The sequence below is a fragment of the Jaculus jaculus genome, chromosome 14 (assembly GCF_020740685.1).
Source record: "Jaculus jaculus isolate mJacJac1 chromosome 14, mJacJac1.mat.Y.cur, whole genome shotgun sequence".
In the NCBI taxonomy this organism is placed as follows: domain Eukaryota; kingdom Metazoa; phylum Chordata; class Mammalia; order Rodentia; family Dipodidae; genus Jaculus; species Jaculus jaculus.
This window is the reverse complement of record NC_059115.1, coordinates 19,538,979-19,564,353: the sequence shown is the minus strand read 5'-3', so window position 1 is coordinate 19,564,353 and position 25,375 is coordinate 19,538,979. Positions and strand designations below refer to the sequence as shown.

Below are 25,375 nucleotides of genomic sequence, written 5' to 3'. Positions count from 1 at the left end.
CCCAGCCCTCACTGTGGATCTAGACAGGAGCTCTACCTCTGAGCCACGCCCCCAGCCCTCACTGTGGATCTAGACAGGAGCTCTACCTCTGAGCCACGCCCCCAGCCCTCACTGTGGATCTAGACAGGAGCTCTACCTCTGAGCCACGCCCCCAGCCCTCACTGTGGATTCTAAACAGGAGCTCTACCTCTGAGCCACGCCCCCAGCCCTCACTGTGGATTCTAGACAGGAGCTCTACCTCTGAGCCACGCCCCCAGCCCCTTACTGTGGATTCTAGACCGGGAACTGTATTGCTGAGCCATGCCCACAGCCCTTAAGCACTGCTTCATATCTCATAGTACAATCATACACATGTTATTTTTTGTTCATTTTCCTAACATCTTTATTTCTCACTAGCTGGGAGCCTTTGGGGAGACATAGCCTTGTGTATTGTGTTTGCTGATGAGTGTGTTCACTGTAGGCACATTGAATGGATAGATACAGATAGACCATGACAGAGACCACAGAGGCAGAGAGAAAGGAATACTGACAGTGAAAATTATAATACAAACTCAGGGCTGGAGAGATTGCTTAGGGGTTAAGGCGCTTGCTGGCAGAGCCAAAGGACCAGGTTTGATTCCCCAGAGCCTGTGTAAAGCTGGATGCACAAGGTGGTACATGCATCTGGAGTTTATTTGCACTGACTAGAGGGCCTGGCACATCTATTTTCTATCTGCCTCTTTATCTATTCTCTCTGTCTCTCTTAAATAAATAAATAAATAAATAAATATTTTATAATACAAATTACTACTAATAAGAATAGCAGTAGCTTACTGTTATTTAACTTTTAAGTTAATTACAGCCAGGCTGAAGGCCCAGGGACCTCCAGCTCTCCACTCTGAGGCTCCTCCCACACTATACAGGCTGAGGATTTTTTTTTTTTTAATTTTTAAATATTTATTTGAGAGAGAGAAAGAGGCAGAGAGAGAAAGAGAATGGGCACATCAGGGCCTCCAGCCACTGCAAATGAACCAGATGCATGCGCCACCTTGTGCATCTGGCTTGTGTGGGAATTGGGGAATCAAGCCCGAACCAGGGTCCTTAGGCTTCCCAGGCAAGTGCTTAGCCACTAAGCCATCTCTCCAGCCCTGAGAATTATTTATTCAGAACACATGGGACCACAGGTGTTTGGGATTTTTGGATTCTTTCCAATTCTGAAATCTTTTCATGATAAGACAATATCTTGGGGAAGAGTTCCAAGTCTAAACATGACATTCATTTCTTATCCACCTTATTCACAGAGCTTGAAGGTGATCTTACACAATCTCTTTTGTTCTTTATTTGTTTCTTTTTCCTTCATTCCTTTTCTTTTCAATTGGAGATAGGGTTTATGTGTAGTGTGAACTTCCTGATTTAAAACAACCAGGGCAAACATCAAACTCTGTAGTTCCAAGTCCAACAACTCTAGTCAGTGACAAGTCTCCAAGTGCGATAATTCTAACCAGCAACAAGTCTCTGGAATCCCAATTCTGCCCCCACTCCCACCCCCAGCTAGGCTGCTCACAGTCCTGGAAAACTTCAGCAGCTCTCCTCGGCAGCCATCTCCTGGTCCCAGCATCTCCGCTGCAAGCCACGGTCCATCCTGACAGCAACATCGGGTCTCCATGCAGGCATCCAGCAAACCTGCTTCACACTGCCCATGGCCCTTTCCAAAACACAAGACCACATTGCAAACTCAATGACTCTCTTTCCTGCATTTCTCATACTCCACAACACCACGTAGGGTGCCAATTTGTTAATCCAAGAGGGGAATAAAGCAGACTTTGAAGAACAGGACCCTCCTTGAGCACTCAGGCCCGTTCAAAAGAGTCTACATTCTTCCTGTTGGCTTAGTGCAGGTCAGCCGGCCCAATCGCAAAGGTTATAATCACTCATACAATTACAGGTGAATGTTCAGCAGTTTTGGCCCAAAGATTTCATTTCTGTGCCATGTCCCTCTGCTCACACCAGTCCATTTCTTTCTTTTTTTTTTTTTTTTTTCTTTTTGGTGGTAAATACCTTTAATCACAGCACTTGAGAGGTAGAGGATACTACATAGTGAATTCCAGGTCAGCTTTGGCTAGAGTGAAACCATACTGTGAAAAAACAAAAACTAACAAACAGAAAAAAAAAAAAAAAGAACTAAATCTTGGTGTTCATTGCCCAGCTGGGTAAGTATAGATAACATTAGTATAATTATAGATATGTATGTGTATACTTATATGTATTTGTGTGTTTGTATTTGTATGTTCATATGTGTGTAGGTGCCTGTGTATGTTGAAGCCAGAAGATAACCTTTGGTGTTATCATCAGAAACGCTGGCCACCTGTTTTTGAGGCAGAGTCTCTCCTTGGCCTAGCGTGTACTCACTAGGCTAGACTGGCTGGCTACACCAGTCCATTTCTATGCACTGCAACCCTGCACAAGTTGTCAGGGCATGAGCAAGAGCAAGCCTCTAACACAAACTGCTTCTAGCCCAGTCCAGACAAAGGTCTTTTTCACCCTCATAAGCCAAACCTCACAGTCCATAGTTCTTATTGCATTCAGATCTAGTCAGAACTCTGACTAGAATAGTCCATCAAACTGTTCTTCCAGAATTGCAAGCCGTCTCTTAGGCCAAGGTTTCAAATCCTCCCACATTCCTCTTGAAAATCAGCTCCAAAAGGCCAAAGCCACGCAGTCAGGTGTCCAGCAGCAAATGGCCCCACTCTCAGTACCAACATTACTGTTGCGGTCAGGTTCGCATTGCTGGTAGAAATCACCTGGCCAAGAGCAGTTTTGAGGTAAAAGGGGGTTTATTTTAGCTTATAGATTCAAAGGGAAGCTCCACTATGGCAGGGGAAAATGATGGCATGAGCAGAGGGTGGACATCACTCCTGGCCAACATAAGGTGGACAATAGCAACAGGAGAGTGTGCCACACACTGGCAAGGGGAAACTGGCTATAACACCCATAAGCCCACCCCCGACAATACACTCCCTCCAGGAGGTGTTAATTCCCAAATCTCCATCAGCTGGGAACCTAGCATTCAGAACACCTACGTTTATGAGGGACCCCTGAATCACACCACCGTTGACCCATAAACAAACATTGACTTAAGCATCCATAAATCACAGAGAAACAACCCATGTCCTGACCTACAAACAACTCCTAACTTCATGGAAACTTCTGGGGCATCACACCTCAGAAATCATACTCCCCAGAACTCTTCTTGGAAAATACCTTCAATAGCCCCCTAGACTCCCACCTGTACCTGCCCCTTTGATCTGTTAGTTTATAAGCTTCACTTAGCGCTGGTGAGATGCAGAGAGCCTCTAACCCACTGTTTATCGCGCCCGCAATAAACAGTGTCCTTCTGTTACAGTTGGAGTCATGGACTTTCTCTTCAACTCTCCTTACAGGGAGGTTTTAATCAGTAGGGGCTCAGAGCAGCGCAGAAGAAGTGATGGCTGGTGCAGCCCAGGAGTGCCACTGGCACCGCCAGGCGGGTGTGGAGGAACTTTGGGAAACCTAGGGCAGAATGCCAACCAGACTTTGAACCAAGAGGCCGGGAGTGAGTGAGAGGAAAAGAACAGGAGGGATAGAGATAAAATAGGATAGACAGGTCAAAGAAAGGGCTGGAGAGGTAGCTTAGCAGTTAGCGTGCTTGCCTGCAAAGCCTAAGGACCCATGTTCAACTCCCCAGATCCCATGTAAGCCAGACGCACAAGGTGATGCATGCACAAGGTCGCACGTGAGCATAAGGTGGCACACTCTGGATTTCAAGTCCAATGGCTGGAAGCCCTGGCATACCAACTCTCTCTCCCTCTGCCCCACCCTCCCTCCCTCTCGATCTTGCTGTCTCTCATTAAAAAAAAATGCCCATTTGTTGGGCTTGCCTCAAAAAAAAAAAAAAAAAGAAAGATCAAAGAAGAAACAAACATTTGGAGAAAGAGAGACAGAGAAAGATAGAACAGGCAGAGATATACAACAAACACCTTTAGTTCAAGAAGCTGAGGAAAAAGAGAGAGGCATCTGAGAGAGGTCTTATGTTGCTCTCTCTGGGGGAGGGATGCTGCCCTGCAAAGGAAAGGCCTTGGGAGACATGCAGAATCATTGCCTGGTGGCCAGGAAAGGAGTCAGATTGGCTAGACCCCCTGCTGGGGAAGTGGAACCTTTGAAGCCTCAATTATAGCCAACTGGAAGGGAAGAAGGGACCTTACCATGTAGCCCATGCTGGCTTGTAATTCATGGCAATCCTCCTGCCTCAGGCTCCTGAGTGCTGGGATGACAGAAGTGAGCCGTTACAACCAGTGATTTTCACCGAACAGTCTTATAACGATTTTCAATATGAAGACAAATTTCAGGTTGTGGAATTTTCCACTTGTGGGGCATCATTTTGGTGTTTCAAAAATATCAGAGTTGGGGCTGGAAAGATGACTTAGCGGTTAAGGCAGTTGCCTGTAAAGCCCAGGTTCGAGTCCCCAGCACCCACGTAAAGCCATGTAAAGTGGTGCATGCATCTGCAGTTTGTTTGCAGCTGCTGGAGGCTTTGGCACGCCCATTCTCACTGTCTCTCATTCTATCTCTCTCTTTCTCTGCTTGCAAATAAATAAATATTCGAAAAATCAGAGTTTACAGCATTTTATATTTCATATTTCCTCCTTCAATAGCACTATGAGATATGTACTTATGGATTTTGTTTAACAGATAAGAAAATTGACACTCCAAGAGGTAAAATAGGTTACTCAAAGTCAGAGAAAGACTGAAGCTGGAAGATACCAAAATGGACAAGCAGAAATAGAGAACAAGAGAGAGTCAGAAACACCGTGAGAGAGGAGCCAGGAAGACAGGAAGACACTGAAGAGACTCAGGAGCCAGGGATAGTGACTGTATTTCATTTTGTGATGTGTATGTTTGTATGGTGTGTGTGTGTATGCACATGGATCCATGTGTGTGCAAGTGCATGTGCATGTGTTTGCACAGCCTGAGGTGTCTTCCTCAGTTGCTCGGTTTCAGACGCAGGCAGGGCCCCAGGTTAAGGCAAGCCTAAGCTATCAGACGTGGCTAGGACCCCAGGCTACAGAGAGGTCACAGCAGCCTGAACCCCAGACAAATCTTAAGTCCTGGACCAGCAGGAAGAAGGCTCCTCCCAACCCCCAACTCTTGGGAGTCACGGTGAGCCTGGACCCCTGACAAATCGTGGGCCCTGAGACTGGCAGGAAGTAGGGTCACTCCCTCCCCACCAGCCCCCAGTGCCTGGACGTCCTGGTAAGACTTAGGCTTCGCTCATAGCCCTGTAACCTTTGGCCAGTTGCCTAGGAAACTCCTTATATGGTATCAGCCAGCAGCCTTCACGGGTCCCCCTGAGACCCGTACCCTATACCTCTTCCCGCCTCTACATAGATCACCTGATTCTCTCCCTATGTGCTGGAATGGCTGTCCCTATATGCCAACTAGGCATCAACAAGCAACCTTTGAGCCCACCAATCTTCTTAGCATCCTCTTCCCCACCCCCTCAACTGCTTATAAAAACTCAGTCCCCTGACAAATCAATGAGCTGTTCTCTGAAGCTGTCTCCTGGGTGTTTCTTCCCGTCGCACTCACATCCACTCAAGACCCTGCTCCACAGCTGCCTGGCCGCCTCCAGGGAGCCAGTGTGCAATGTCCCCCTGAGGAACCAGGGACTTACAGCTCAACACCTTACTTTATTTTGTTATTATTATTTTTTTCTTTTTTGGTTATTTGAGGTAGGGTCTCACCCTAGCCCAGGCTGACCTGAAACTCACTGGACTACAGCAAGACCCTACACCCTACACATGAAAAAAAAAAAGGAAGAAAGGAAAAGAGAAGAAAACCCATGAAGTTGGGGTGAGTGACCCTCATCCTCCTAGAAGCTAGAACACAGTCGGAGCAATCCTGAGGTCCCCGCCACAAGTGAGAAGGATGGGAAGAAGGATTTTGGGGAGTCAGTGTTTCTTCCAGTCTGAGGGGGGTGTCCCAGCCCTGCCTGGCATGGGAGCAGCATGAAAAACACAGTGTGACCCCACCGTGAGGGCACCTTGCCCGGGTATGAAAGGAGGACCAACAGATGACACTGTATTAGTTGCTCTCCTCCTTGCTGTGACAAAATACCATGAAAAGAAAGAGGGAAATGCTTCAGGACCTTGGAATACCATGCTGGAACTGAAAAGGAAATCAGTTCCCTTCTAGCTAGACCTCATGATGCTGGAAAACCCTGTGGGAGCAGTTGGGGGAAAACGGTCACCAACAGCATGAATAAGCAGGGCACCTGCAGACTACGAAATCAACAATCCAGACAAGCAGTACACACCTGTGCAATAGTGGCACCCAGCCTTTATGGGTAGCCAACTGTTCTCTGACTGGACATAATGTCCACTCCGTGTGAGAGAACTCAAACCTGGTAGTGGAAGTCAAGTCAGAAATCGCATGGTCAGGAAGCTCAGACTTCAGAGAGAAGTCCCCACTGCTCTCTGGAGAAGATGAGTGGGTGTGCACAACAAAACTCTCTCAAACAACTTTGCGTATCCCCTTTAACCCAATCTGCTTTCATTCTTGGTTGGAGAATCTGCTTCATTTTACAGATGACGGAGAAAATAGAGGAGAGCCTAGATCCACTGGTAAGACAAGAAGATAACCAACTACCTACCATGAGATGTGCCGTCTCTTCTACATCTGCCAGAGCCCAGGAGAACTTGCAGTTGAAGCAATGTCATGAATACTGCTCTTACTGCTAGCCTGACAACCAGCTCCAAGGTATAGTGGCAGACACAGTGATCAATCAAAGCAGAAATCCAGAGGCTACAAAGAACTCAACATTAAATCAGATTGCCACAGGTCTGTTATGGCTCAGGGATTATTATCACAAAAGAGGGGGCCAAAAGATTGTAAGAGCCACAGAGGGGGTAGAAATACCCTAAGGCACTGTTCCCCCACTCTCCCACAGGGGCTGACTGAGGCCTTCATGACTCCACATGAATCCCATAACCCCACTGAAGAGGGCCCCAGGGAAATAAGACCAGGGGCAAGGATTAAAAGAGCAATCAATATATGGGCTGGAGGGTTGTCTCCGTGGTTAAGGTGTTTGTCTGTGAAGCCTAAGGACCCAGGCTCAACTCTCCAGCTTCCACGTAAACCAGATGCACAAAGTGATGCAAGCATTCAAGGTGGCACACATATTTTGAGTTCAACTGCAGTGGCTGGAGGCCCTGGCATGCCAATTCTCTCTCTTTCACTCACTCTGCCTCTCTCTCTGGGTCATAAAAGGGCAATATGTTTGTTGTTTTTTTTTTTTTTTAAAAAGAGGAAAGTGCTTATTTTGGCTCTCAAAATAAGGGAAAGTGCTAGAGAGATGGCTTAGTGGTTATGGTGCTTGCCTGCAAAGCCTAAGGACCCAGGTTCAATTCCCCAGTACCAACATCAGCCAGATGCACAAGTTGGCGCATGCATCTGGAGTTCATTTGCAGTGGTTAGAGGCCCTGGCACACCCATATTCCTTTCCTATCTCCCTCTCTCTTTCTTAAACAAATAAATTAAATATTTTTAAAAAGGATCCGTGTCCCCTTGACCCTTGGGGGGCATTAAAAAATAAAAAATAAGGGAAGGCGTGGTGGTAGAACTGTGAGGTGACTGGTCACATTGCATGCACACTTAGGAAGAAGAGAGTAATGAGGCATAGGCCTGTTATATCAGCTGCTCAAGAAGCCAAGGCAGGATGGCAAGTTCAAGGCCTGCCTGGGCTATAGTGATTCAAGGCCAACATGGCAGCTTAGTGAGACTCTGTCTCAAAATAAACAGTAAAAAGAGGGTTGGAGGTGTGATGCAATGGTAGAGCACTTGCCTAGCGTGCACAGGACTCTAGGTTCCATTTCTACCACTAGATGGGGAATAAGAATAAATAAAGGAGGGAAAGGAAGAAAGAAAAATCTCAGCCACACATTGAAGGTCCTTCACCTTGACTTCACCATGAGCTTGAGAAAATGTGATCCCCACTTTTGTCCCCATTCCTGAGTCTGGACTTCATCACCCTGTCAACTTGCTGATTAAAATGTTCTTGGGCTGCAAATATATGGTTCAGCAGTTAAAGACACTTGCTTGTGAAGCCTGCCAGGCCAGGGTTCAATTCCTCAGGACTCATGTAAATCCAGATTCACAAAGTGGCACATGCATCTGGAGTTCATTTGCAGCATCAAGAGACCCTGGCACACCCATTCTCCCTCTCCACCTTCCCCCCTTCTTCTCTTCATGCAAATAACTTACATATATGTGTTATATGTACTATATTACATATAATAGGTGTGTGAAATAAAAGCAGGTTCGCTTGGTTAAGGTGAAAACCCTGGTCTGTATTTCCTTCTGAAAGGGTCAAGGGACCCTGTTAGCTTTTGGTCCATGAACCATTCTATGTTGCTTGCTGGCCCCTCTGTTTTTACAGTAAGATGCTTGGCTGCTCGGGAGATCTTGTGCAGGCTGCACATACATGTGGCCTACTTCATGCAGTCAGGCCGTTTTTGTTGTTTTTAATTGACTACCAGCCTTGAAAAGGTCGTGAAGTTTCCAGGTACTCTTGAGAAGGGCACTCACAGGTGCCACTCTCCCACCACAGGCCTCTGGTCAACAGGCTGAGTACCAGAGCCTCCGGGCACTTCACAATGTCCCTCATTTACATTTTCTGCCTGGTCCTTTGGACCCCAACAGACTGGAGGAGGAGGGAGGGAAGGGAGTGGGGATAGAGACAGATTGATAATGTGCACAAAAAAGAAATAAGAAGAAAAGTTCACAAAGTAGCAATAAAACCAGACATCCCCATCTCATCTCCATCATCGCTCCTCTTACCACGGGATTGTATAGGCACCATTCCTGATCTGGTTTAATCCCCTCAACATCTCATGAGGCAGGATCTACTGTCACCCCCTCCATAGAAATTAGGGGGAAAGACGTTGGGCCTGCGGCCATGGACCTGTGTGAACCTACACTGTGCTACATCGCCACCTTGTGGGACGAGAAGAGTACTGCAGGAAAAAAGTAGAGGCTGATTGGAGATCACTCTTAGACCCATCACCCTACTCTGCCCCCCAAATGGGAGGTGCAGCTGAGACTCAGATATAAAGGCAAGGGCTCAAGTGTGATCTACCAGGAAGAGGATGAGTGACTGTGGCTGGGCCTTGGCTTTGCTCAGTGGTGTAATGATAGCTCCTGGCAGAGGGGTGAAGTTTCCATAGAGACATGTAGCCATGTTTGGTGCCCAAGAGAGCTCAGCAAGGGGCATCTCCAGTTACTGCTACTAATGTGATGAACGAAAGAGTCAGAGACAGGAAGCTTGGTGCCTACACCTTTGTGGGTGTGAATGCACTCAGCCACGGGCTCCATCACCTGTGCACCTGTGTGCTCACTGAACAACCCTGCAGACCACCATCCTCACACGTGTTCACCGTGCACAAGGCAGACACACTCACCTTGTTCTTGCTTGATTTTTTGAGACAGGGTATCATGTAGTTGACGCTGGCCTGAACTCACTATGTACCGAAGGATGTCCTTAAAACTTCTGATCCTCCTGCCTCTACCTCCCCAGTGCTAGGATTACAGGCACGAGTCACCTTGTCCACTGTTTGTGTTTCTAGGGATCAAACTCAGTACTTCATGCATGCTACACAAGCACTCTACCCATTGATCCACTTCTCGGTCCAGTAAATACTTGATCTTTTTACTAACATATGTTCATTATGCAAGAGAAGGGGTTTCACTATGACACTTTCATACATGTAGACCGCATACTTGGCTCATGTGCCTCCTCCCCATGACCTTCCTTTTCCCCTCTGCCTCCATTTGTCATTGCTGGGACAAAATACCTCATCAGAAATAATTTATGGAAGGAAAAGGGTCTCATTTGACTCACAGTTCCAGAAGGCAGAGTCCGTCGTGGCAGGGGAAACATGACAGGAGAGGAAGTTAGTGTCACCTCTTATCCTCAGTGTGGCAGGGAGGAGGAAGCCAGCAAAAGCCCACCTCCAGTGACATACTTCATCCAGCAATACTCCACCTCCTAAGGCTTCCAAAACCAAAAACAGTACCATGCAGTACCTACTTGCTTGTTGCTGGGACAAAACACATGGCCAGAACGAGCTTATGGAAGGAAAGGGTTTATTTCTGTTGTACAGTTTTGAGGGAAGGTTTCATCATGGTGGGGGGAAAGCTTGGCAAGAGCAGACAGCCGAGTGTCACATCTTTTCTTCAGCAGGGAAGAAGGAGAGAGAGTAAGCTAACTGTGGCAAGCGGAGCTGAGTTGTAACACCCTGAGACTGCCCCCCAGGACACACCTCCTCCAGCAAGGTCCCCCCTCCCAGAGGCTCCACCAGTAGGTGATTAAGTATGAGGCTTAATCACACACACATGTGACTATGGGGGACATATTTACATTCAAGGCACCACATCCCACTTTGCTGAGGACCAGGCGTTCAAGCACATAAGCCTATGGAGTCATTCCGTCAACCTCTCACACTGGTTTGCTTCTTCCCAAATAGTCTCTCATCTACTTTGATGTCATATGCATTTAATGTAGGATAGGAAACATGGGTTCCTAAGTGTGGCTTGTTTTGTTTCATCTTATTTCCAATGCTATCCATTTTCCTGAAAAATGACATAATTTTGTCCTTCTATGGCTCAGTAAAATTCCATTGTGTGTGCACACACGCGCACGCATGCATAAAACATTTTATTTATCCGTCAATTTATTGGTGGACATCTCAGCTGGTTCCATATCTGGGATTAAAGGCATGTGCCGCCATGTCAGCTCCTGGTTTGATATCTTGACGATTGTGGACAGAACAGCACTAAGCATCAATGTGCAAGTACCTCTGTGATACACTGGCTGACATTCCTGCAGGCGTGTTGCCCAGGAGTGGTGTAGCCGGGTCATGCTGACCATTCTGGTCGTATTCTTCTCTGTCTTCAAAGGGGAGAATATGAACACCACTCATAAGTGTACGGTCGGTGTGTGCTCTACAACGGTGTTCAGGATTTCCATAGTACATCACTTATATTTCCATCTGTTGTAAGAAATTGCTACCATTGTAAACCCCACAGTAAGCAGAGGAAACTTATGCTAAGGTAGATTAAAGTCACTGTTCAAAGACACATGGTGAGGAAGAGACAAGCTTTTAAAATTAATTTATTTGTTAATTTGTTAATTAATTTATTTATTTGTTTATTTGCAAGGACAGAGAGAGGGAGAGAGAATGGGCACACCAGGGCCTCTAGCCACTTCAAACAAACTCCAGATTTACATGCCACTTTGTGCATCTGATGTGGGTACTGGGGAATTGAACCTTGATCCTTAGGCTTTTCAGGCAAGCACCTTAGCTGCTGAGCCATCTCTCTGCCAAGCCAGGAAGAAACTAAAGGAAATACCAATGTACTTAATTTGCTGCATAGGAAGTATATTCAAATAGGATGAAAATAAATTGTATTAGTCAAAAAGTATAGAGTGATTGACATTTATGTTGATGTTACCCTTCCTCTGTCTTGTCTCATCTCATCTTCAAAAACATGGAGCTAGAGAGATGGCTAAGTAGTTAAGGCACTTGCCTGCAAAGCCTAAGGATCCTGGTTTGATTCCCCAGTACCCACATAAGCCAGGTGCATAGGGTGGCACATTCGTTTACACAGGTTAGAGGCCCGGTGAGCCCATTATCTCCCCCCTCCCCCGTTGTTCTCACTCTGTCTCAAATAAATAAATAAATAAATTTTTAAAACACAAGACCTAAACACCAGACCTGCTGATACAGACCTGTTGCCATAGGCCTGTCATCCCAGCTTTGGGAGGGTGAGGCAGGAGGATCACAATTTCAAGGCCAGCCTGGACTACAGAGAAAGTTCAATGCCAACCAAGGAAATGTAGTGAGATACTGTCTCAAAATAAATAGTAAGAAGAGGGCTTGAGTGGACCTGAGTTTCAGCCTTTGCCTATAATCCACAGTGAGGGGTTGTGGGCGTCACTTAGAGGTAGAGCTCCTGCCTAGAATCCACAGTGAGGGATTGTGGGCATCACTTAGAGGTACAGCTCCTGCCTAGAATCCACAATGAGGGGTTGTGAGCCTCACTTAGAGGTAGAGCTCCTGCCTAGAATCCACAGTGAGGGGTTGTGGGCGTCACTTAGAGGTAGAGCTCCTGCCTAGAATCCACAGTGAGGGGTTGTGGGCGTCACTTAGAGGTAGAGCTCCTGCCTAGAATCCACAGTGAGGGGTTTGTGGGCGTCACTTAGAGGTAGAGTTCCTGCCTAGAATCCACAGTGAGGGGTTGTGGGCGTCACTTAGAGGTAGAGCTCCTGCCTAGAATTCACAGTGAGGGGTTGTGGGCATCACTTAGAGGTAGAGCTCCTGCCTAGAATCCACAGTGAGGGGTTGTGGGCGTCACTTAGAGGTAGAGCTCCTGCCTAGAATCCACAGTGAGGGGTTTGTGGGCGTCACTTAGAGGTAGAGCTCCTGTCTAGAATCCACAGTGAGGGGTTGTGGGCGTCACTTAGAGGTAGAGCTCCTGTCTAGAATCCACAGTAAGGGGTTGTGGGCGTCACTTAGAGGTAGAGCTCCTGCCTAGAATTCACAGTAAGGGGTTGTGGGCGTCACTTAGAGGTAGAGCTCCTGCCTAGAATTCACAGTGAGGGGTTGTGGGCGTCACTTAGAGGTAGAGCTCCTGCCTAGAATCCACAGTGAGGGGTTGTGGGCATCACTTAGAGGTAGAGCTCCTGTCTAGAATCCACAGTGAGGGGTTGTGGGCGTCACTTAGAGGTAGAGCTCCTGCCTAGAATCCACAGTGAGGGGTTGTGGGCGTCACTTAGAGGTAGAGCTCCTGCCTAGAATCCACAGTGAGGGGTTGTGGGCGTCACTTAGAGGTAGAGCTCCTGCCTAGAATCCACAGTGAGGGGTTGTGGGCGTCACTTAGAGGTAGAGCTCCTGCCTATAATCCACAGTGAGGGGCTGTGGGCGTCACTTAACGGTAGAGCTCCTGTCTAGAATCCACAGTGAGGGCTGGAGAGATGGCTTAGTGGTTGAGCACTTGCCTGTGAAGCCTAAGGACCCCGGTTCGAGGCTCGGTTCCCCAGGTCCCACGTTAGCCAGATGCACAAGGGGGCGCACACGTCTGGAGTTCGTTTGCAGAGGCTGGAAGCCCTGGTGCGCCCATTCTCTCTCTCTCTCCCTCTATCTGTCTTTCTCTCTGTGTCTGTCGCTCTCAAATAAATAAATAAATAAATAAAATTTAGAATCCACAGTGAGGGGTTGTGGGCATCACTTAGAGGTAGAGCTCCTGCCTAGAAGCCACAATGAGGGGTTGTGGGCATCACTTAGAGGTACAGCTCCTGCCTAGAATCCACAGTGAGGGGCTGTGGACATCACTCAGTGGTAGGGTTTTTGTCCAGCATTAGTAAGGCCCTGAGTTGTCTTCCCAGAGTCACCACTAAATGAATGCATAGATGATAGATAGATTAGATTAGGTAGATAGATAGATGATAAATTGATAGGAGACAGATAGATGAAAATAAGGGAGTGAGGACCTCAAATTAAACTGGTGAAGCATCAGGAGCAGGTTCCAAAGAAGTGATGTGAGCTGAGCAAAAGGAAGAGTGGGAATTTTCAAGGGAAGGTGAGACCGAGAGACAGACAAATGGAGGAAGACGCAGAGATAGATAGAACGACATGGAGACAGACATAAAGATAGACACACATACAGAGAAACAAACATAGAGGGGGAAAAAAGAGACCCAGGAAAAAGAATGCACAGACAAGGAGAGAGAGAGAGAGAGAATGGGAATGAGAGTCAGAGATAGAGACACTTTCCTCTGAGAGGCAGATAGCAGCGGAGACTGAGACAGAGATGGAACCAGAGAGAGGCACGCAGGTCTTTGTCCTGGGGACCACCCGCAGCCATGGTCTCCTTTGATCCTTTGAAGGGTCTCCAGTCAAGGGATCCTGAGGTAAAATCATCTCACTCACAAGCTCTACCACAACTGCCTGGAGGACTGCTCCCTCTCGTCCTAGGAGAAGTCCACTTATTTCTGACAGACAGGTTCCACCCCTACTTCCCAGGTGGGTGCAAGCCTGAGACCAAGCCCCCAACCCTCCTCCCTTCACTCCCCATTGCCATCCTTTTGTGAGCATTGTGGTTCCTATGGGCAAAACGAAGCCTGAGCCCAAGCCTTTTTCTCCCGATCCATTTCCAGAGAGAATCACCCCACCAAGTGTGCAGGCCCCACATCTCCCCGCTGGAGCCAGAATCTTCCACCTGAGTCCTGTTAGCTCCCTCCTATCCCTCGGCGTCACCCACCTGTGCCATCCTCCACCTGCACTCCCCCATGGTTTATGTCAGCCCCTCTACCTCTGTATTTAACACCCACTGCACTTACTATTTTATTTATTTATTTGAGAGAGTAAGAGAAAGAAAGATATATATGGAGGGAGGTAGAGAGAGGGAGAAATGGGTGCACCAGGGCCTCCAGCCACTGCAAATGAACCCCAGATGCAAGTGCCACCTTGTGCATCTAGCATTACCTGGGTACTGGAGAATTGGACTCGGGTCCTTAGGTTTTGCAGTCACGTGCTTTAACCACTAAGGCATCCCAGCTCCCCCACTGCACTTAAATTATAACCTAATGGGCTGGAGAGATGGCTTAGCGGTTAAGCGCTTGCCTGTGAAGCCTAAGGACCCCGGTTCGAGGCTCGGTTCCCCAGGTCCCACATTAGCCAGATGCACAAGGGGGCGCACGTGTCTGGAGTTCGTTTGCAGAGGCTGGAAGCCCTGGCGCGCCCATTCTCTCTCTCTCCCTCTATCTGTCTTTCTCTCTGTGTCTGTCGCTCTCAAATAAATAAATAAATTTAAAAAAAAAAATTATAACCTAAGTCCTTAACCCTGGCAGTGAAGGCATCTCTTCTAGGTTCCCTGGCTGGCCTTGCCTCCCATGTGCACATCCACCAGCGGCACGCTCCAGTCTTATTGTTTTGCAGCCCTAACCTAACCGGAGCCTCTCCTCCCCATCCATTGTCATTTGGCTTCCCAGTTAAATGCCCTCTTCTCCAAGTCTTTGAACCACGACCTTATTCTCTGACCCCTGTGGGTATTCTTCACTGTCTCTGTCCCCTCGCCGGGACATCAGCCCCAAGAACATAGGATCTTGCTTATTATTATTATTTTGGTTTTTGAAGGTAGGGTCTCACTCTAGCCCAGGCTGACCCGGACTTCACTATGGAGTCTCAGGGTGGCCTCGAGCTCACAGCAATCCTCCTACCTCTGCCTCCCGAGGGCTGGGATTAAAGGCAGTATGCCACCACGCCCGGCGGCCTTGCTTATTATTTTGCCCCCCGCCGGGCCTGACTCCCGGCTCGGAGCACGGGAGGTGTGCCATTGCTCTTGACTGAGGGAAAGCTTTATCCCACTCGGCCTCGCTGGGGTCCTCAAGCACCTGGCATCCGCAAAGGGAGAGACTGTTTTCCAGAAACATTTAAATCCAGACTGGGTATGGGAGCAGTGGATCCTACAGATGGGAAACTGGGGAACACAGTAGGCAGGTGACCTGGCTAAGGTTCCAAAGGAAGTACAGGCAGGCTGGATTCAATCCACGGGCAGGCGGGCGGTAGGCTGCAGGCTCACAGGAAGGAAGGGAGAGATGGAAGGGATTCATTCAGTGAGTGAGGGCATAAGAGAAAGAATGTGATGAAAAGAATGAAAGAACATGTGAAAGAATGAAAGAGGGAGGGAGAGGAGAGGAGAAAGAAGAGAGAAGAGAGAAAGGAGAGGAGTCTGGGTTTTGTGAAATGTCCCCTCCCTGGGTCCAGATCTCCTCCTGGCATCCAGGCAGCCTGAAAATGTTGAGCTGGAAGCCTGCAGCACCTGACTTCTGGAATGTGTCCCCTGGGGGGCAGGCAAGCCCAGGCTTAGGAGGTTTATAAGCCTCGTGGGGCCCCCTGTGGGAGGCAGCAGACAGAAGCTCAGCTCAGTGGCAGAATCCAGGAGCCCACAGGGTGCAGGTAAGAAGCGATCTCCCTCTGTCTCTCTCTCTCTCTCTTCTCCCTTCCTCCTTCCCTTTCTCTCTCTCTCTCCCTCACTCTTCCTCCCTCTCCTCTTCGGCTCTCCTCTTTTTCTCTCTCCACTCCTCTCTGAATCTCTGGTTCTCAGACTGTCTCTGCTCAGATCTCTTGAATGCCCTGTCTCTGTCCCTGCAAGGGTCCATTCCTCCATCCTTTCCCCTCTACCTGATCACAGATGACTAGTACTTGCCATAAACCAGTTCTTCCCTCCTTCTCCTTCTCTCCCCCCTTTTTCTTTATCTCCCAAGTTCTGGAATCCTTGTTAGGATAGAGGATTACATCTCAGGGAGGCAGCCAGGCACGGTGGTGCACAGCGTTAATCCCAGCCGCTGTCAGGAGGCTGAGGTAGGAGGATCGCTGTGAGTTCAAGACCAGCCTGGGCTACAGAGTGAGTTCCAGTTCAGCCTGGGCTAGTATGAAACGTGCCTTAGGGGAAAAGATCCCAGAGCGACAAGAAGCAAAGGGGGGACAGGGATGGCAAGGTCTCAGCCAAGGGCCCCGGATTCACCTGTTTCTGTCTTCATTTCTAGGTGCCAAGATGACAGTCACTGTAGGAACTCCCTGGGGCTGGTTCTTGGGGAACTTCATCCTTGGGGTCACAGGTACCTGCTTGTGTGTGAGAGTTTGTGCTTGAGGGGACAGTGTTTACTAGTGTTCAGCTGTGACTCAGTGTCCTGTTTATGGTTGTCCAGTGCTTGTGTGGCAGTATGATGTGACTGGCCCCCTAAGGGTTGTTCATGTCATGCCTCCAACCACTGGGACTTGTGTGTGGTGGTGGAAGCCTGCGTGGTGGCACTTACGAGGCAGCGTGCAATGGTGACCAGGTAACACTGTGTGCTTCCTTCCGAGTAGCCAGCTGAAGGCCAAAGTTGTGAGGAGGCTGTGGGGACCGGGGAAGCTAAGCGGCTCAGTGGAAGGTAGTGCCCTTGCTTGAGATCTGCTGGCTGGCTCTGATCCTTGGGCCCCAGAAACCCCTATCGGGGGGTGTCGGTGTGAATGGCTTGTGGCTGGGTGTGACTGTGGTCAGGCTGTGTCGAGGTGGCCAGCTCCCTTAGCAGCTGGCTGTGTGTCGCTTCCTGTCTGGAAGAATCCCTGGCATGAGGCCCTGTGAACGAGAGAAATGGTATGTAGGTCCTGAGATGGGACTGTGACCCCAACTTTGCACCCTCCTCCTGACAAATGACCCTTCCTTTACATGAGCTCATCCTGGCTCCCAGACCTAAGCGTGCCCGGGCCTTAATTCCTCCCAAGAAACCGACCCCATCCCCATTAGCCCCTGACTCCACCCCTGAAGCTTTCTGTCCGCGCCCTACACGGCCCCTGAACTGTTCCCGCCGGGACTCTATCCTGCCCTGCCACACCCCTTAATAACACCTGCTCCAGCCCTGCGCCCGACTTTCCCCTCTCTAGACCTGCCCCAGCCCCCTGAAGCCCTGCCCACACCCCTGCACTGAGACCCCGCTCCTAGGAACCTTGGTGCAGCTTCCTGAGCCAGTCCAAAACCAGGACCGCCCCCCCCCCAGCCTGAGCACGCACCCTGGCCCCTAGAAACCACCCCAGCCCTGGTCCTGCCTACTGAGTCTGTCCCTAGCTTTGGCCCTGCCCCTGGAGCCCCTGACCACGCCCCTCGTTGGGGTACCCCTCTCTCCCCTCCCCACCCCACCCCACCCCCGCCCCTTTGTCTCTGGGTCCCATCCCTGACTCCGCCCTCAGGATCCCTGGCCTCAAGTCTCAGCAGCCGCATCGTACAGGGCGAGGACTGCATGCCCCACTCACAGCCCTGGCAGGCCGCGCTGTTCGCGGAAGACGGGTTTTTCTGCTCGGGAGTCCTGGTGCACCCCCGGTGGGTGCTGTCCGCAGCGCACTGTTCGCAGGAGTGAGTGCCCGCCGCGCCGCGGGCCTGGGAGGCGCCCTTAGCTGGGGAGGGGATGGCGAGTACCCGGTTCCGCCTGGAGGGGGCGCTCGGGTGACGCCAGCAGGGCGGGGAAGAGGGGGGCTGAGTCGGCTGGCACTAAGTCTAGAGAGAAGGGAAAGAGGAGGGGGTGGTGACGTGACCGGGGACCGTCCTGGGTCCCTAGGGGCGGGGTTTGAGCTCCGGGGCGTGGTCAGAGGCCTTCGGGAGTGGAGTCCTTGTGGCTAGGGCAGGGCCGCTGCTGGGCTTCGGAGTGGAGAATGAGTTGGGAGGATACTGATGTCACCTGTCCTGCGGCCCGCAGCTCCTACATGGTGGGCCTGGGCCTGCACAGCCTGGAAGCTACCCAAGAGCCAGGCAGTCGGATGATAGAGGCCTCCATCTCCATCCCGCACCCTCAGTACAACGATCCACCTTACGCCAACGACCTCATGCTCATCAAGTTGGACCAATTCGTGATGGAGTCTGACACGGTCAAGAGCATCAGTATAGCCTCCCAGTGTCCCATCCCCGGGGATTCGTGCCTGGTCTCTGGCTGGGGTCGAATGGGGAACGGTGAGCTGATGGGCGTCTACCTGGGCTCTCCTGGAGGTTCTCCTTTCAGCCAGGAGCGACTACTGAACTGTGGCTCTGTGTCCTAGGCAGACTGCCCAGCCTGCTGCAATGCGTGAACCTCTCGGTGGCACCTGAGGAGACCTGCCGTGAGATCTATGGCCCTGTGTACCACCAGAGCATGTTCTGTGCAGGAGGACAGGACCAGAAGGACTCATGCCATGTGAGACGCGAGGGAGGGGGGGAGAGGAGGGGGCGATGGAGAAGATGTGACAGGGACAGAGTGGTGAGAAACGGACACAGACAGGGAGACAAAGGGCGAGACGGGATGGAGGAAAACCAAAAAGAACCCTGAAGCTCGTGAGGCAAAGGAAGAAAGAGACCACCGGGAGGTAAAAACACGCAGAGAAATGCTCAGAGCTAGGCTTGCAGTCTGACTGCTTAGGAGACAGACAATTCAAAGCTCTAGGCTGCCAGGGTAACCTTAGTTACCTGTCTCAAAATAAAAAAAGTAAAAAGGATGGGCTGGAGAGATGGCTTAGCGGTTAAGCGCTTGCCTGTGAAGCCTAAGGACCCCGGTTCGAGGCTCGATTCCCCAGGTCCCACGTTAGCCAGATGCACAAGGGGGCACATGCGTCTGGAGTTCGTTTACAGTGGCTGGAAGCCCTGGCGCACCCATTCTCTCTCTCTCTCCCTCTATCTGTCTTTCTCTCTGTGTCTGTCGCTCTCAAATAAATTTAAAAAAAAATTAAAAAAAAAAAAGTAAAAGGGAGGTTGGGGCGTGGCTCCTGCCTAGAATCCACAGTGAGGGGATGGGGACATAGCTCAGAGGTAGAGCTCCTGTCTAGAATCCACACTGAGGGCTGGGGGCGTGGCTCAGAGGTAGAGCTCCTGTCTAAAATCCACAATGAGGGATGGGGTCGTGGCTCAGGGGTAAAGCGTTTGCTTTGTAATCAAACCCTAGGTTTAAACACCAATGTCTCAATAAAAAGGAAGGAAGAAGGGAATGGAAAATGAAAGACTTACTGGATTCTCTTTCCCTCTCTTTCTCCCTCTTTCTAACAGGGGGATTCTGGGGGACCCATAGTGTGCAACAGGTCCCTGCAAGGACTAGTGTCTTTGGGACAAGGAGAATGTGGCCAGCCTGGCATACCAAGTGTCTACACCAACCTCTGCAAGTTCACTGACTGGATCCAGAGAATCATATTGACCAGATAGCCATGGGACTGGACCAAGACCACAGCACATGTGCCCTGTTGAAGGGGTGCAGAAACATGGGCTCCTCCCGAACCTCCTCCCACAGACCCATGAGTTCAGATCCAGGAGCAGATCCCCACTTGGATCTTACCCCGTGCACAGCACCCTCAAGGGCCCAGTGTTGACCCAGCCTTGGCACATGTAAAGGTTGATTTGCCATGTTTTGGTCCCTTTCCCACAGATCCAAAAATAAAGTTTAAGACTGTTCACGTGTGCTCCTTGCTTCATGGGATTCTTCCAGCCTTCTAGCTCCCTCTGCCATCTGTGAAGTGGAAACACTGAACAAGAGGCCACAGCACTCTCGAGGACAGCCTTTGCCAGGGAACATTAAGAGAAACCAACGTTATGGATGACGTCCAGATCCTATAAGTCATGTCTGGACATAGAGAAGTTGTGCAGCCTTCTGGCTGAGCTTGCCTACTTAGCCATGGTAGAAATGCTTGTGTTGGTCTTTTTTCTGCATTTTAAGAACATTTAATTTGTACCTGCTTCAGGACCCTGAGGCTAAAGCTGGAGGCTGCTGGGAAGCTATAGAGATGGGGGACAGAGGTGGAGAGGCCAGGGGCAGAGTCAGGGAGACCCAGGACCAGAGGTGGAGGGGGGGGAACCTGTGGAGAGAAATGGGGAGACCCAGGGACAGAGAGAGAGATACACAGGGAGAGAGTTAGGGAGACTCCAGGACAAAGATGAGCAGTCCCAGGGGCATAGATGGAGAGACCAGAGGCCCATAATACCAGGAATAATTATTGGAGTCTTAACAGTGATAAATTATACTAGCAAGACCATGCTCATAAGAATTTATCATATGTGAATCTATAGAGGCATTCATTTTTTTTCTCAATTTTTATTAACGTCTTCCATGATCATAAAAATATCCCATGATAGGGCTGGAGAGATGGCTTAGTGGTTAAGCGCATGCCTGTGAAGGCAAAGGACCCTGGTTCGAGGCTTGATTCTCCAGGACCCACGTTAGCCACATGCACAAGGGGGCACACGCGTCTGGAGTTCGTTTGCAGTGGCTGGAAGCCAATCTCTCCCTCTCCCTCTCTCGCTCTCTCTCTCTCTCTCTTTCTCTATCTATCTGCCTCTTTCTCTCTCTGTCATTCTCAAATAAATAAATAAAAATGAACAAAAAAATTAAAAATATATATATATATCCTATGATAATACCCTTCTTCCCCCAACTTTCCCCTTTAAAATTCCATTCTCCGTCATATCCCCTCCCGAGGCATTCAATTTTTTTGTATCTTTCATTTATTTATTTGGTTTCATTTTTTTTTTGTTTGTTTGTGGTTGGATTTTTTTTTGAATTTTTATTTATTTATTTGAGAGAGACAGACACAGAGAGAAAGACAGATAGAGGGAGAGAGAGAGAATGGGCGCGCCAGGGCTTCCAGCCTCTGCAAACGAACTCCAGATGCATGCGCCCCCTTGTGCATCTGGCTAACGTGGGACCTGGGGAACCGAGCCTTAAACCGGGGTCCTTAGGCTTCACAGGCAAGCGCTTAACCGCTAAGCCATCTCTCCAGCCCTGTGGTTGGATTTTTTTAAAGTCTTATGTTGCCTAAGCTGGTGTTTAACTCCATATAGCTGAGGCTGCCTTTAAACTGTTAATCCTCCTACCTACACCCCCCAAGTGCTAGGATTACAAGTGCTGGGTACCACCATGCTTGGCTATTTTTTATGCATCTTTTAAGAACAGTAATGGAAGTAAGAGCTGGTTATAACAAGAGTAAATGGGCTTCCACTGCTCTTCTAGAAGGAGCTTGAAATGGTTTGCCACTTTGGAAAGCAATCCATCAAGTTCTTAGTAACATACGGCCAGGAGTGGTGGTGCCCATCTTTAATCCCAGCACTCAGGAGGCAGAGGTAGGAGGATTGCCATGAGTTCGACGCCAGCCTGAGACTACACAGTGAATTCCAGGACAACCTGAACTAGAGCAAGACCCTACCTCAAAAGAAAACAAACAAAAGTTTTGGACTAGATAGATGGCTTAGTAGTTAAGGTGCATGCCTGCAAAGCCTAAGGACCCAAGTTCAATTCCACAGTACCCATATAAGTGGTGGCACATGTGTCTGGAGTTCATTTACAGTGGCTAGAGGCCCTGGTGCACCCATTCTCTCCCTCCCTCCCTCTCTTTCTTTCTCTCTCTCTCTCTCTCTCTCTCTCTCTCACACACACACACACACACACACACACAGATAAATAAATAAATAACATTAAACACACACACAAGAGATGAAAAAGGAGAACCAATACGCGGAAGTTGTAACCTCCACATACATGTTGTGACATATGCAGGCATTCATACACTCACACACAATAATTCCTTGTATTTTTTGTTTGTTTCTTTTTTGGTTTTTTGAGGTACGGTCTCACTCTAGCCCAGGCTGACCTGGAATTCACTCGGTAGTCTCAGATGGCCTTGAACTCATGGCAATCCTCCTACCTCTACCTCCCAAGTGCTGGGACTGAAGGCATGAGCCACCACACCCAGCTAATAATTCCTTTTAAGAAATATAAATCTGGGGCTGGAGGGATGGCTTAGCGGTTAAGGCATTTGCCTGCAAAGCCAAAGGACCCAGGTTCAATTCCCCAGGACCCACATTAGCCAAATTCACAGGGGAGGGGGGCGCACGTGTGTGGAGTTCATTTGCAGTGACTGGGGGCCCTGGTGCATCCATTCCACCCCCGCTTCCTCTTTCTCTGTCAAAATATAAATAATAAATAATAAATAAATAAATAAATAAATAAAAATATTTAAAGAAATACAAAGCTAGTCTGGAGAGATGGTTTAGAGATTAAGGCACTTGCCTGCAAAGCCTAAGAATCTAAGTTCAATTCCCAAGTGCCCAAGTCAAGTCAGATGCACAAAGTGACACAGGCATCTAGAGTTGTTTGCAGCAGCTGGAGGCCCTGGCACATCCATTCTCCTCTTCCCTCTCTCCCCCATCTGTCTTTCTTTGTTTCTCTCTGCTTGAATAAACAAATAAAAAGAAATGAAAGCCAGGCATGGTGGCACATACCTTTAATCCCAGCTCTTGGGAGACAGAAATAATAGGATTGTCGTGAGTTTGAGGCTAGACTGAGACTACACATTGAATTCCAGGTAAGCCTGGGCTAGAGTGAGACCCTACCTCAAAAAAAGAAAAATCTTTGGGAGTGGTTCCATTTAAAGCATGCGTTAAGCTGCTGATTCTGCTGATACAAGTTGGAATCTGAGCCAACTGCAGTAAAAAAATAAGAAGAAGAAAGGGCTTGAGAGATGACTTAGTGGTTAAGGTGCTTGCCTGTGAAGCCTAAGAAATCATGTTTGAATCTCCAGGTCCCATGTAAGCCAGATGCAGTTATGCAAGCATGCAATGTCACACATATGCTGTAGTTGAAGGCCTTGGCATGCCTAATGTCTCCCTCTCTCAAAATAAGTAAAAAAAAAAAAAAAAAAGAAGAAGAAGAAGAAGGAGAAGAAGAGGAAGAAGAAGAAAAAGATAGGGCTGAATAGGTTGCTTAGTGGTTAAGGTGCTTGCCTGCAAAGCCTAAGGACCCAGGTTTGATTCCTCAGTACGCACATAAGCCACATGCACAAGGTGGCACATGCACCTGGAGTTTGTTTGCAGTGGCTAGAGGCCCTGGGATACTCTCTCTCTCTCTCTCTCTCTCTCTGCCTCACTCTTTCAGATAAATAAAATACTTTTTAAAAAGTAGGGCTTAGTGGCTAAGGCACTTGCCTATGAAGCCTAATGACCCATGTTTGACTCTCCAGATCCCACATAAGCCAGACGTACAAGGTGATGCAAATGTGCAAGATGGTACATGCGTCTGGAGTTTTATTGCAGTGGCTGGAGGCCCTGGTGAGCCAATTCTCTCTCTCTCTCTCTCTCTCATACAAAAATACAAAAAGAAAGAAAGAATAAAAAGAAATAAAAATCTCGCTTGGGGTTGGATATGTAACTCAGTTGGCAGAGTACTTGCTTACCATACATAAATCTCTGCATTCAATGCCCAGAAAAATGCACAAACTGGGTATGGGGGTACATGTCTGCCATCCTAACACTCAAGAAGTGATGGAAGGAAGACCAAAATTTCAACGTCAGCCTCAGCTCTGTAGTGAGTTTGAGCCCTCAGCTACATGAAACCTTGTCTCAAAAACAATTCTTCTTAGGAATGTCCACAGTGGCACTGTTCATAATAGTCAAATTGGAAATAAAGCAAATGTCCATCAGTGGGTGAATGACATGTAGCCAGACAATGGGCTCCACTGATCAATAACATGAAATGAACTAGCAATACAAGCAGTAAGCTAGATGCATCCCCTCATGCACAAGTATGCCATATGCAGGTATATGTGGATGATTCCATTTATGTGGAATTCTAGAACAGACAAGACTAATTAATCAGTGTTTCCCGACTGCTGAGATGAGAGAAAGTGAGGAAGCAGACCTGAACTCTTGAGGTGGAGTGAAATTTTCTATAACCTCACAGGAGTGAAGGTTACAGAGACGCAGGCATCTGTCAAGACGTGTTGAACCTTGAAACCTATGTGTTACATTGTGTATTCCTCAATAAAAAAAAATTATCCCTCAATTTAAAAAACCACACACAGCATTTACAGAAGTGAACCAGATACCAAGACATGTCATGGAGCAAGTCTTAACAAAATTCGGAGTTATAATATGCACAGTATGTTTTCTGACCGTGAGGTGATTAAGACTGAAGTCATGACAAAATGATGACCATGAAGTCATCATGTGTTTTGATTTTAAAGGAGTATTTTTTAAAGAACCCATAGATCAAATGAGAAGCACAATGGAAAATAGAAAGTATTTTTAACTGAATGCTCAAGAAATCACATGCATTTATTTTGGGTTCCTGTTACAGTGTTGAAAAGAAATAAATAACTATGGCAAATAGAGATGAAAAAAAAGACCCTAAAATGTGATTATTAACTCACTCTTATTCAGAAGAATAACAGCACAGTAGACCCCAAAGCAAAGAAAGTGAGAGGAAAGACTAAAGACAGGAGAAAAATTACTGGTTCAGAAAGGAAGCTTGCAGTTGCCATCAGAATATTGTCAATGCCAATAATGTGTAAACAAGAGACTGGGGAGACAGGCTCAACAGCTAAAGTCACTCTCTTGCAAACCTGCCAACCAAACTCTGATCCTCCCCAGCACCCATAAAGCTGGATGCACAGTTGGCTCTGTTATCCCACATCGCCTACAGCACTGAAAGGCAGAGCCAAGAAACTCTAGAAGCTCATGGGTCCAGCTAGTCTAGTACATGCAGTGACAAAAAAAAAAAAAAAAAAAAACAGGAGGCGCTCTGTCTCAAAGAAGGTAGAAGGAGAAGGTGGGTACTTAGAGGCTGTCCTCTGACTGCCACACGCCTGCTGTGGCATGGGAATGCCCATACACACACCTATACAAATATGCATGCACACACAAAGTAAACAAATCATAACCTCATAGATTCATTAAACTGAGAGCCCTCACCATGAGAGAACTAAAGAGAGAACAAAAGACACAAATAACTCGGATTAAAATTAAAGAGGATGATTGGGCT

At 48.3% G+C, this 25,375-nt stretch overlaps 1 protein-coding gene, 1 long non-coding RNA gene and 1 other non-coding gene across 5 annotated transcripts; 2 read left to right on the top strand and 1 right to left on the bottom strand.

Moving 5' to 3' along the window:
• Positions 1 to 10,422: 10,422 nt before the first annotated feature.
• Positions 10,423 to 17,994, bottom strand: LOC123454739. Its single transcript, XR_006633460.1, has 3 exons — positions 17,868 to 17,994; positions 16,600 to 17,196; positions 10,423 to 11,063 (listed from the first exon to the last, which is right to left on the bottom strand). It is a non-coding gene; the product is annotated as an uncharacterized LOC123454739 (long non-coding RNA).
• Klk4 (kallikrein related peptidase 4) lies at positions 15,986 to 20,019 on the top strand. 3 transcript variants are annotated; one of them, XM_045133882.1, is made up of 6 exons: positions 15,986 to 16,031; positions 16,622 to 16,693; positions 17,805 to 17,967; positions 18,308 to 18,558; positions 18,645 to 18,778; positions 19,621 to 20,019. In XM_045133882.1, the coding sequence occupies exons 2-6, from the start codon at positions 16,630 to 16,632 to the stop codon at positions 19,771 to 19,773; spliced, it is 765 nt and encodes a 254-aa protein (XP_044989817.1). In that variant the 5' UTR covers positions 15,986 to 16,031; positions 16,622 to 16,629; the 3' UTR covers positions 19,774 to 20,019. The 3 variants fall into 3 exon arrangements, with proteins under 3 accessions (XP_044989817.1, XP_004672626.2, XP_044989818.1); XM_004672569.2 differs by lacking the exon at positions 15,986 to 16,031 and adding an exon at positions 16,400 to 16,436; XM_045133883.1 differs by lacking the exon at positions 15,986 to 16,031 and adding an exon at positions 16,453 to 16,479.
• A 2,956-nt stretch (positions 20,020 to 22,975) lies between these two features.
• On the top strand, positions 22,976 to 23,037 carry LOC123454950. The gene has a single exon (XR_006633591.1). It is a non-coding gene; the product is annotated as a small nucleolar RNA SNORD104 (small nucleolar RNA).
• Positions 23,038 to 25,375: the final 2,338 nt, after the last annotated feature.

Excerpts from the sequence above, each read along its gene's own strand:
- Klk4 (XM_045133882.1), top strand. The coding sequence starts at position 16,630 with ATGACAGTCACTGTAGGAACTCCCTGGGGCTGGTTCTTGGGGAACTTC. Across the intron at positions 16,694-17,804 it reads CTTCATCCTTGGGGTCACAG|GATCCCTGGCCTCAAGTCTC; the intron begins GTACCTGCTTGT and ends CTCCGCCCTCAG. Across the intron at positions 17,968-18,307 it reads GCAGCGCACTGTTCGCAGGA|CTCCTACATGGTGGGCCTGG; the intron begins GTGAGTGCCCGC and ends TGCGGCCCGCAG.